This window comes from Uloborus diversus, chromosome 5, assembly GCF_026930045.1.
Source record: "Uloborus diversus isolate 005 chromosome 5, Udiv.v.3.1, whole genome shotgun sequence".
In the NCBI taxonomy this organism is placed as follows: Eukaryota; Metazoa; Arthropoda; class Arachnida; order Araneae; family Uloboridae; genus Uloborus; species Uloborus diversus.
In genome coordinates, this window is record NC_072735.1 from 82,446,450 (window position 1) to 82,459,091 (window position 12,642).

General features: G+C 32.7%; 2 protein-coding genes and 2 non-coding genes across 5 annotated transcripts in view; 3 read left to right on the plus strand and 1 right to left on the minus strand.

The window, feature by feature from the left end:
• Nucleotides 1-335: 335 nt before the first annotated feature.
• LOC129222395 (UBX domain-containing protein 7-like) lies at nucleotides 336-1,804 on the minus strand. Its single transcript, XM_054856897.1, is given in 2 exon segments — nucleotides 336-1,165; nucleotides 1,167-1,804. Coding segments are annotated over 2 exon segments (1,353 nt in total). The 5' UTR covers nucleotides 1,728-1,804; the 3' UTR covers nucleotides 336-373.
• A 239-nt stretch (nucleotides 1,805-2,043) lies between these two features.
• Trnaa-ugc (transfer RNA alanine (anticodon UGC)) lies at nucleotides 2,044-2,115 on the plus strand. The gene has a single exon. It is a non-coding gene; the product is annotated as a tRNA-Ala (tRNA).
• A 167-nt stretch (nucleotides 2,116-2,282) lies between these two features.
• On the plus strand, nucleotides 2,283-2,354 carry Trnaa-cgc (transfer RNA alanine (anticodon CGC)). The gene has a single exon. It is a non-coding gene; the product is annotated as a tRNA-Ala (tRNA).
• A 697-nt stretch (nucleotides 2,355-3,051) lies between these two features.
• Nucleotides 3,052-12,642, plus strand: part of LOC129222322 (G patch domain-containing protein 11-like) — a 40,810-nt gene continuing 31,219 nt past the window's right edge. Inside the window, exon 1 of one of the 2 annotated variants that reach the window (XM_054856815.1) lies at nucleotides 3,052-3,142. The gene's annotated coding sequence lies outside the window, so the exon portion shown is untranslated. The remainder of the gene's footprint in view (nucleotides 3,143-12,642) is intronic. The other variant, XM_054856816.1, reaches the window with a different exon arrangement.

The window sequence follows — 12,642 nt, forward strand, 5'->3', positions numbered from 1 at the left end:
ACACTGCAAAATATTCATTTTTCAATTGATGGATTCGAATATGAATCTGCAACCTGAGTTTACTCAGTTTCTAGCATTAGTTAACTAAACATTAAAAAGCTTTTATACTTTAATAAAATAATAGGCATTTAAAAATAATCCGGGCTTGTATGCATTTATTATGCAAAAACATAAATAAAAGCTTCTTCCCTGCTACAAAATTCCTTTGAGTAAGTGACCTTTTTTCAGAAAGCACCCTGTCCCTTTTTTGATCTGGCAGAAACACTACCATGAAAGCATAAACAGGTAAATATGAATATAAAAGTGAAAACTCTTACAAAAATGAAAAAATGTAATATCTGAATTAAAATTCAAGCTTTATAATTTCCAAACGCTATGACTTTAGCTGTACAAAGACCATTTCTCGGGGGAAAAGATCAACTTCTTTCAAAGTTTTAGATTGGTCAAGTTGGCACAAGTTTCTCCTGGGAAAATTTGTAACTAATTCATATTTCTCATTGTCATAACCTAATTCGTTGATGAATATCATAAGAGCTTTCACCTTGGTAGAACAGGGCCACGTAATTTGTTCCTTTTTTCCATCTGGAAATCTAAGAACCAGTTCCGTCTTAGGATCATCATCACTGCCTAAGAAATCTTTCCACGAGCTTTGTGAAAGTTCGTTATCTTTGTCATTACTTTCTGAAAACCCTACGACGTCAATGGCATCATTAGAATGATCAGAATTGGAAATGGCTATCTTAGACACCTTTCCACTGGTGTTTTCTGAATCGGAATCGAAGGTTTCGAGATCGCTGTCATTCTCATCCGCATTTTCTTTAGCAGATTCCTTTAAGGATGCTTCTAAGGCAGCTTTGATTTGATACTCCTCGGTTTGATCTAAAAGGCTAAATTTAGAAGAAATGCCTGCTGATGATCCATTCGGAGAATTGTTTTCCTTCAAAAATGCAGCTATAAGATCGCAGATTGAAGTAGCATCTATATTTTGCCACACAGTGAGTTTTTCGCCAGTTCGAGGGTCAATCATAGCAACATAAGGAAATTCAACAGGTTTATAGAATTGCATATATCGTTGACCATCAATGCTGTCACTGTACACTTGCCAGAACACAAAATGCTTCGAAATAATTCTTTTCACTTCCTGATTGCTCCAAACGTCACGACTTCAAAACTTGGCAGGAAAACTCGCGAGAATCTTGTATATTAACCATCAACCATCGATTTGACACCTGACCAACTTCCCGAGCCGTTTCGAATGTTCCTCGATGCATAATATCCAAAGGCGGTCGAAAAAGATCTTCTAAAGTTCTCTTTTTTTTAAATGTTTCGCTGCTTTCACCACTGTTTGCATCTGTATAATCATGCAGCTGTGCTTCTGCTTGAAAATCTCTAAAGCCATCAAAAACTGAATGAGGTCTTCTTTTCCTACCTCTTAAACCGTAATGGAAGCCTATGTCATCTTCTACTAAAACGCCTCTTGATTGTGGAATTGGAGGGCGAACTGCAGGATCATTTTCTGGCGGAATTTTTACAGGATCATCTGTTTCAATACAGTCATTTTCCTGATAGTCAAAATCAACATGCATGTTAATAGCCATTTCAAGATTCCAAGTACACACTTCTAACATTTTTTGAGCTTTTTCTTTAGTAGCACCAGTAATGGAGCAAAATTGTTCAACCAGTGCTGAGTTTTCTTGAGTACGAGGTTCTGATGTGGATGCCATCATTAATATGTCAACAACAAACACAATAAGAATTTAATTTCAATTTACTTTACAATCACATAACATCTTAGAGGCGGCCATATTTGTTGTTGGCGGAAATGTAGAAAAGCAGTTTGAATATCTCTTACTCTGTAGAAAACATTAAGGCACGAGCTTTGAAGCACAAGACAAAAAAAATACTGGTAAATTTTCACATCATGTGGAAGAGAAAAAAAAATTGGATTTCAATTGATAAAAATATTCACAGGAAATGACGTTCTGAATTTAAAAAAAAAAAAACCTTTCTAAACTTAAATTAAAATTATCCTCACATTGTGACGGGGGTGTAGCTCAGTGGTAGAGCGTTCGCTTTGCATGTGAAAGGCCCCGGGTTCGATCCCCGGCACCTCCAATTTTAGCGATAGTTAAATTTTGTAGTATTATTCACGTCATTTTTCGTTGACTATGGTCACAAGACTTTCTCATAGGCTGCTAATTTTGTTTTGTTCAAATATTGATAATCTTACATGGGGTGTTATTTCTCTGTTTGTGTAACAACTTCTTTTCATCGTATGTGCTGGGGGTGTAGCTCAGTGGTAGAGCGTTCGCTTCGCATGTGAAAGGCCCCGGGTTCGAACCCCGGCACCTCCAGTGTATGTTTTTTTGAGCTTATTTTTTTGATTAATTGAATCAATCAATGATTCGGGAATAACGCACATTTCTTCTGAACCACAGATTTCCACAGAATGTTGCTTATTTTTCACGTGTCCGACCAAAACTGAGTCAAATGAGGATTTAATTCATCATGCAAAAAACTATATCTTTTTAAGTCAATAATTAAAAATAAATTAATTAAATAATTAAGTTTTTCCAGAACTTAAAAAAGTTTCCTTTTTCTGTTCTCGTGTTTATTTCATTGTAATGGTAAAAAAACATCTTTCAATTCTTTTTCTTTCAATTCCTCATTTCTTAACTAGAGAAAACGAGTTTCCTTTTCAGAAGCATTTTCAAAGTAAAATTAAAAAAGTAATTTATCCATGAATATATGTTATAAATAAATAAAGGATAAGTCTCTATTTATTAAATTTTTCTAAGATTCTTTATTTTCGCTGAGTAGTTCATTGTACGCATGAGATTGAGATTGAAATGATTTTCATTCTAACTAACAATTTTCTTTGGAGTTAGTTACTTTGAACTGATAGGAGCAACTGCTGAAACTTTTCCGAAACTTTTCATGAGAGAAAAAAATGTGTAAGAAACGTTCATGTATAAATTAATGTAGGTAATTATGATTCTGAAACACTGTTCGTTATTTCTTTTTGTTCACAGTAGATGGCAGCACTCTACGTTTTGATGTTGAAGGAATGAAATGAATTTTAGTGTATGTCTATGTTTACGAACTTGAATATCAACGTTCTTTGTGGAATTATTTAAAAAAGGTGATTTTTCCAATCTTTTATGAGAAAGTTTTGATTTTCTTATTATTAGTTTTCGTTTGCACAAATTTTGAATATTACTTTGTATCTTAATAGCCCTTCATCAACGCATTGTTGATTATTTATAAAGTCTCAGTTTGTTTACTGTTGTGCGAAAATTAATAATTTTTGAAAAATGTATTTTCGGTTCTTTGTTTTGATTACAAGGATCGTCATAGTGTTGTTCTTGCACGTAAAATTTCATTATTAATGAAATGTCAGGTGTATGTGTGTGCATGTCCAGGGCTTAATTACTAACAAAAGAAGTGTAAAAGCTCTGTATAGTCTAATATTTTTTTTCATGTTTAAATCGCCAGGATTTCGTCTAACATGCAAAAAACCGAATAACAGGTGAGGTGTTGAGCTGAGCTCCGCTGTAGATTTCATCCCTTGGTATGGCCCTACCCCACTCTTCCTACATACAGTGGCTCGCAACAGTGTTCGTACACTTTGAAATTTTTTAGTAAAACCAAAATAAACTTGAAACTGAATTCGAATAGGAAGTCCAACATTTTTTCACATCACTCCTATGTCATTCTAAATAAAACCCAGTAGTTTTATCAAAATATTGACGGATCTTCCTTTTGAAATGGGTCAAAAAACGAAGAGACAAAGGAATAAGACGCCACAAAAGTCAACGTACACTACATTATTTTTGAATAAATTCATGATTAAAATTATCATATGTTATTGTTTTTTTATTTTTGCATTGTGTTGACCCTTAGAAGTCATTTGGCTTTAAGTTTTTGTTTATTTATTCCCTAATATTTTGCTTATTACTTTAAAATGGTTGCAGGGCTCATAGTCCTCCTATATTTTCACAATTTGTCTGATATTCTCCTATATTTTCTCACTAACTCCTATAGTTTCTTTGTTGGATGTTAAATGTTACCCAAAAATGCAGAAACCTTTAATCTATTTTTTTTTTCTTCTTTCTCCTCTGCACTTTGCACCCTTACATCTTTAAGGTTGGCATATGTTTTACACTTCTATTTGATTATTTTTATGATACATACAAAATATAGATGGCTTCTCTTGACACTTTTAACTTGTTTTCAATAATTTCTTTTTCTTTTAATGAGTTTAACTCTGTAAGTTTAATAGTATAACGTGTTAACTTTAAGTGTGCTGCTGTAAAGATTTTGAAAGCTTTTGATTTTGTCACATATAATCTTACATGTAGTTCAAATGACCGAGTGTAGCTCAAACAATTGTTTTTAAAAATGCCGTGTACACATTTTGGTACTAATTCAACTTTGAGTTCTTCAAATGTTTCAAAGCTTGTAGCTCACTGAAAAATGTAACTATCTCGATGAAATAAGTGTCATTTTGTAGGATTTCGTCTGCTTTTTTCATAGAGAAACATTCCTATATTTTTGCATTTTGTGTGTAGATTTTCCAAAAATTTCAGAAATCGGTCCTCATCTCAGAAATTTGTTTTTTTGGCTCATTTTTTCCATCTACTCTGTTGCGGTTACAAATTGCAGAGGATAATGGATAGTTCTATGCTCCACTTGGGCTCTTCTAACACCCCTTTCGTTTGGCAGATTAGGTCAAATTCAAACTTGATACATCTGTATATATAGATACACACATTAACTGTAAGATATGGATAATATCATTAGAGTGAGCGACGGGTAATTGAATCGGCCACTTTAATTAATTCCTCAAAAAAGAAACGAAATCCTGTTTTAACATTAAAAAATTGCAGAATATTTGAATCAAACATACCGCTTAAATGAATCAAGCTTATGAGATTGACCATTTTTCTCTCTCTCCGACGAACGTGATGCATTAGAACAGTCTTTTTTCTTTAATTTTGTTAAGTAAAATAAGTTTTTTTTTTTTTTCTAAATAGTGAAATAAATGGGAGGCAGAATGTTGCACCCTTTTTGTAACGATTGTCTCGAGGCATGGAGTCGACGGGACTTTTCATCGTTAGTGTTAGCATTGAAATGATGAGGTACCAATACCAAGGACTATGGGTAGATTGATGACATTGAAAAAAGAATGTCTACATTAATTATTACCTAGTTTTAGCAATCAATGGGAGATGCATTTTTCGAAGCATGTGAGTTAAAATCTAAATTTTGTAATTGCTTTTTCATACTGTTTTGTGATTAAATTCTTAAAATAATCAGAGAATGGATATTTTGGGTGTGAGGTATACTTCTAATGATTTCTTGTTTGACCAAAAATTTAATTAAGTTCTCTGAAATTGTATGTAGAATTCCATGTTTAAAAGAAAAAGAAAAACATGCACGCACGCACGCACAATTTTTCTTAATTGAATTAAAATTGTCTTAAACAAACATGATTCATTTTAGCAACGGTAGGCACAAAAATTCATTTGCTCTCACATCTGTGACTCGTGCAAAATAGAATCATATTGATACTGGCTTTTTTTATAGTGTTCCAAACATATTAGATGCTATACTTTTTCGAAATTCCAATATATTTTTCTACAAAACTCCTATATTTTTCCTTTTAAACTCCTATATATTTTGCTATCAAACTCCTATATTTTTCCTTTTAAATTCCTATATATTTTTTCCCACTTGCTATGAGCCCTGTGGTTGGTATTTGTAAAAAACAACTAACACCATTCGGAATTTGAATTTTTTTCCTCAGAGTAGCGGTAAATTGGTTTGAAATGTCTCTAAATTAGTTAATTTTTTCTATTCTATAGTAACATGTTTGATAAAATGCTTTACGAAAAGAATCGGACCGAAAACAAGGTATGAAAGGTCAACTGGCAAAGTTAACAAAGCATAATCGGAGATTTTCAGTTGAAAAATGTTTGAAAAATACACATTTGAGTTGAGTCTGCAGAATTTAATAAAAAAATTATCATTTAATTTTCACCCAAAATTGTTCTCCTAGTTCTCTGATTAGCTGGATTAACATGGGATCTCTTCCCGCAGGTTCTTGTTCGTGCGAAAAACAGAAAGCTTTAGCTTTTTGTCGCAAAATCAATGATAAATAAGTTCAAAACATTTTGGAATAACGTCTTACTTACAAGTGAAAATAAATTCAACATTTTTGATTAAATTTTTGTATAATTGTAAATAGAAGAAAAAATGAGAAACTTAATCTTAAGAACTTAGTTGGATCAGTTAATCAGGACGGTGAAGGTGTTCTTGTGTGAGGGAGGGTGCATATCAGCATCAGGACTTAGTAGTTTAAAACTAAAATTAGGTTATCAGAAAGAACTTTGTTTTTTATCAGGTTAACGATAAGAAGCACATAGTTTTCAACGCTTGCGTCTAGTATCTCGAAAATTGACCTGAAGTTTAGAAAATATCCCCTCCAGATTTGAATCTAAAATAGCATATTTAGAGATATCTGGAGGCTAAGATTACGAAAATACAACTTTGAAATGAAAAGAGGGCTAGAAACAGTAAGATGCAAAGTGTGATTAAACACTTACTCAGAAATTACACAAAAAGAGAAAAAAAAACATTGAAATCTATTCGCCGAGGTTCAAAAGCTGTTGTGGATGTTAGATGATGTTCTACTAAATAATAATGTAATGAAAGGTTAGATTATTTAATAACTAGTCGACCTGTGCGGAACTCCGCACTGTGCTTCAAATCGTTTCATGTGGCATTTAGCTCTTTAAAAATTTCAAAGAAAGAACATTGTGAGGAAGAATCGAAAAAAGTAAACCCACAAAAGAATATATAATTTGAAGACATCAACAACAAATCCTCGTTGAATACAATGTTATGATAATGTGATCATTGCTCACTTTTTGATTGTACGTATTTTCAATGCTAACGTAAATATCATCAAAAGTGTGTCTGAGCGACTCGAGAAAAAGCAGTAGTTGTGCTTGTGAAAAAGACGGGTTGTGGCAAATACAGTCCTGCCTATGTGAGCCTCTAACGAAAAAAAAAGAAAACATTAAAGAGATATTTTTCGGCACGCATTCAAACTGGCGCCATTCTGATAAACAGCATGACAATCCAACCAACCGAGCAGTTGCACATTCGTTTTCCAATGCTATTTATTGAAGCAATGTGTAATATAACAGGGGTCTGGCCAGAGCAAATTTGGGTCCGTTAACGGACCCTTCACAAAAATCCGATCAACCAAAACGGACCTTTCACAAAAATCCAATCAACCAAAACGGACCTTTCACAAAATCCGGATCAACCAAAACGGACCCTTCACAAAATTCTGATAAACAAAAACGTATCTTTCACAAATTGTTTATTGAAAGAGCAAATCTCATATTAAAATAATACAGCATATTTCCTGTATAAAAACGATAATGGTTGACACCTTTTTTAAAGTTAAATTAGAGGAATCAACCTATACAAAATCAGCTAAAAGAAAAGAAAAATCGCCACTCTTGTGATGTTCCTGCAAGCCATAAATAATTACTACGGCCAAATTAATATAATGCCTGTTGTTGGTTTCTTTGAAAGAAATTAACAGCTGAAAGTCAGTTTGGTTTATAATTTTGCTTGTTTGTTTTATGCAGCGATGTTGTTGTAAACTTCTTTGAAAAAGCGTCAACATTCTCTGAATAGGCGTAGTAATCACTTTTCTCCCCACTCATGATTTAATGATCAATAATATACAGCGAAATGAACTTAGAACTGCAAAGGGTAGTAGGGGGGGGGGGGATGTGATAGCTTCAGATAGGGTTACCAAATTCAAACTAATCACCACTTAGCGTCAGTGTCTAGCGGTGCCATGTTTAACTGTTTATCGCCACTTAGCGTCTGGCGGTGCGATGTTAAACTGTTATTTTGGGAGAAAGTTATATGGGTTTGATTTTTCGATGCAAAAAAGGATAATTAACTTAAAATAAACTCTTTTATTTACCTTTTTTCTATAGATGCCTACATTTTGAAAAACGAAATCTTTTTACATCCGATATGAGAATTATATTTCATTCTTTTTTCAAGCTAACTTCGCTTTATTAGGATGCAAATAATTGAAAAGGGTTCTTTATTTTTGTAACAAAGTTTATTTCAGGTTTTTAAAGCGGAGTTCCATTTTCTTTTATGAGTCAATAATTAAAATGCTGAATCGATCGTTTATTTTTTATTTTATTTATTTATTATTATTATTATTTTTGCTTCAACTGTGTCCAAATATTAATGATATGTTTATCATAGGGCTCTAAAATGCAATTCTAAAATAATTTTATCCAAACTATTTATTTTACAAGCCGTTTTTAGCCTACTTTCCCAGTAAAAGTCAGAAAAAGAAGAAAAAGGCATGAAAGAAGGCTTAATGCATCTTGAAAATATCGCGAAAAACAAAAAAAAGTCAAAAATAAATAAAATAATTAAATAAATATCGTAAAATTAAAAATTGGAAAGTAGGGTATTGAGATGGGGAAAAATGTCTGTCGGTCTGTCTGTCTGTCGGTCTGTCTGTCTGTCCCCCCCTAATAACTTTTGAATGAATAGTCCGATTCGAACAAACTTTTTTTGTTCGAAAGATCTCGGCAAGGACACCTCATTCCCATGTTTCACTTTTTTTGTTAGAACAATTTTTCGTTCAATTTTGAACAGTTCAAAAAACTTAACATTAGCGCCTACGGGGAAATTCAAGGTAATTCCGAACTGTGAGGTGAATTTGCTTCAAGCAAACTTTGTAGGAAAAAGCTTTTGATGAAAAACTTGTATATAAAATATCTTTTTGATTTGAACAATTTTCCGTTCAATTTTGAACAGTTCAAATCCCTTAACACTAGCGCCTACGGGGAACTGAAAGTCAATGTAGATTCCGTACTTGAAGGCGGATTTATCTGAAGCAAATTTTGTTGGAAATAGCTCTTGACGCCAAACTCCAGACACCAACTCCGAGAATTTAGGGGCCTCTGACTCCGACTCCGACTCCTGTGTCCGACAATTAATCAGACTCCGACTCCCCGACTTCGACTCTGACTTCGTAGCTTTGGCAAAAATTTATACATGGAGGACAGTAAATGACTAACTCCGATTCTTGGATATTCGATTCCGACTCCTTTATCCCAAAATGAGATTGACTCCGACTCCGCAGCTATGTTTTTAGCCTACTTTCCCAGTAAAAGTCAGAAAAAGAAGAAAAAAGCATGAAAGAAGGCTTAATGCATCTTAAAAATATCCCGAAAAACAAAAAAAAAAGTCAAAAATAAATAAAATAATTAAAAAAATATCGAAAAATTAAATATTGGAAAGTAGGGTATTGAGATGGGGAAAAATGTCTGTCTGTCTGTCGGTCTATCTGTCCCCCCCCTAATAACTTTCGAATGAATAGTCCGATTCGAACAAACTTTTTTTTGTTCGAAAGATCTCGGCAAGGACACCTCATTCCCATATTTCGCTTTTTGGTTTGAACTATTTTTTGTTCAATTTTGAACAGTTCAAAAAAACTTAACATTAGCTCCTACGGGGAAATTCAAGGCAATTCCGAACTGTGAGGCGAATTTGCTTCAAACTAACTTTGTAGGAAAAAGCTTTTGATGAAAAACTTGTATATAAAATATCTTTTTGATTTGAACAATTTTCTGTTCAATTTTGAACAGTTCAAATCCCTTAACCATAGCGCCTACGGGGAAACTGAAAGTCAATGTAGATTCCGTACTTGAAGGCGGATTTACTTCAAACAAGTTTTGTTGGAAATAGCTCTTGACGCCGAACTCCAGACTCCGACTCCGAGAATTTAGGGGCACCTGAATCCGAATCCGACTCCTGTGCCCGACAATTAATCGGACTCCGACTCCCCGACTTCGACTATGACTTCCTAGCTTTGGCAAAAATTTATACACGGACAAATGACTGACTCCGATTCTTGGATATTCGACTCCGACTCCTTCATCCCAAAATTAGATTGACTCCGACTCCGGCGCTATAGTTTTAACTGTGAAATAATTATTGTTGATGTGATTTGTTTTTATTTTAACGCTAAAGTTTTTATTTAGGTATTCAGTTTTCGGTGAATAAACTCAAAGTCATTTATGTTTCTACATAAAGATACGCGCAGACGATTTTTTTTTTTTTTTTGACAATGAAAAGTATTTCTTTACGTTGACATTTTATTGTTTTTATTTATCTTGATAAGTGCATTAATTCATTTAAAAAATAATTTTTGGCAACAGGGGAAAAAGAAACGATTTTTTTTTTGATAGGATGTATTTATTTTAATGAGCTTATTAATTTTTATTATTATTTTTTCGTTTTGAAAGCTGTTGAAGAATTTTTTTTAATGGAAAAAAGTGTATTTGCTGCTTTGTTTTAAAGTTGCTGCTGTTTTATTTGTTCGTTTTGTTTTTTTTTTTCTTTTTTTTACGCATCTAATTTTTTCAGATGAGTGAGGAATATTTTATTCCTAGAAAGTAGCTTAAAATATTGGAAAAATATGTTTGAAACAATTTGCGATTTTAGCTATTTTGAGAACATTGATCAGGTACTAGAAAGTAGTATGGGTATACGGGAAAGTAGGCTCGTCTAGTTCTAGACAGAACTTCTTGTTATACTTTTGATGCCTTCACTTTGAGGATTGCTATCTCTTTGCATCCGCTATGGGAATCTGATTTTTCGCATTTTCGATGTTTAGTACGCTTAGTTAAGAAGTAAACAAATAAAATATTTTTTTATTTTTGTAAAAATCACGGAATTTATAAGTTTTAAACGAAACTCTGTGCCCTTAAACAGTGTTTTGGGTTAAAAATTTAAATGCTGAACCCCTGACTGAATTTTTTTTTCTTACAGTTGTTTTAAATACTATACAAATAACATTTCTCGTATAATTTAACATGATGTAGAATGGTAGATAAATATTGATACTTGAGGGGTGCCCATCTCCCAGTGAGCGATGCCTCTCCCCCCCCCCCCCCGCCCCATACTAGAAAAGCACTAAAGAAGGATATTCTCAACAGAAAAGAGGGAAAACACTCAACTTTAAGTGTCAATGATGCAGTTTCCACCATCTCAAGAGTCTAAACTTTCGTTTTTGAAAAAAAAAAAAAAAAAAAAAAATTTTTGCAAAATTATTTGATTTTTCACAAAAGTATTTGATTTTTCACAAAATTATTTGATTTTTCACAAAAAACGGACCCTGTGAAAAATCCTGGACGGACCCCTGTATAAAGCAGCAAAAAAAAAAGCTTTTTGCCAAAAAAAAAAAGACCATGCGTCTATGTTTTATCATTAGCCAACATGATACACTTTAAAATTATTTATAAAACATTAATTTGCGTAAGGAGTGAGGAAGATCTCGCGTAGCAATTAAAACAAAGATTCTGGGGAAATAATAAATTAGATTAAAAATAAGTTTTTATTTTTAAAGATCGATACAATTTCCCTTAGCATGCTCCTTTAACCATTACGGCTTAGATACTTGGACACCAGCGAATGTTTTTTTCTTTTAATCGAACACTTAAAATTCAAAACCAAAACCAGTTGAACTGAGTCCATTTTTTAAGTGTAATTTTTCGAACGTAGACAAAATGCTTTTTTTTCCTGCCGAAAGCAGAGAAGTAGAAAATGATTTCTTACTAATGAAGTTGATAATAATTTTAATGTTTTACATAGTATTTGAATAAATAGCTAAAGGTTTACTGGGTGAAACTCATAATTTCACTTTGGCGTAGTATTTTTTCATTTATACAAAAGGTTGAACAGTGCTATTAGAAAAATCTACATTTTACCATACAATGAAAAAGGTTTTCTGCACAAAAAGGATTCCCTTGAGGTCTGAATTTTTGCATAGAAGTACAGACTGCATTAAGTTTTTGCAACAGCAAGGGGCGTTTCTGAAAAATTGATTTTTAAACCGTTAGTATATTTTTCGTCATTAGCCGGCCCGATAAGCTTAAAAATGAGACAGTACTTTCTTTAAGAAATAAGAAAGATCTCGCATAGTGACAGAAAAACAATCCACAGAAGTAATATATAAGATAAGATAGTGAAAAGAAGTGTTTTTATTTTTGAAAATTCTTATACAATTTGTTATCGCAGGCTGCTTGAACCGTTATGGCTTAGATGGTAGCAGGTGTTCATCATTTAACAGAACGGTTAAAATACAAAATCAGTTGAACTAAGTTCGTTTTTTAAGCATAGCTTTTCGAACGTAGTAAAAATGTGAGTGACTATCTGTTTTTTTACCGAAAGAAGAAAAAAAATGATATTTTACCCATCAAGTTGTTAGTAATTTTAATGTTTTTTACTTCGTATTCTAATAAATATTCATGGTTTAACTAAATGAAAAGCGTAATTTCAATTTGGGATTGTAATTTTTTAATTTATACAAATGGTCAAAAACTGTCATTAGAAAAATCTACATTTTGGTATACGATTTTTTTTCTGAACAAAAAATTCTTCCATTGTAGTCTGAAATCTTGAACCTGATACTTTTATTTTCGTTTACATTAAGCTTTAGTTTTCTGACTGGATCCAAAGCTTTAAAAACGAAAAAAAAATCTTAGAATTAAATAGCAATTTAGCTGCAGGTTGTATCAA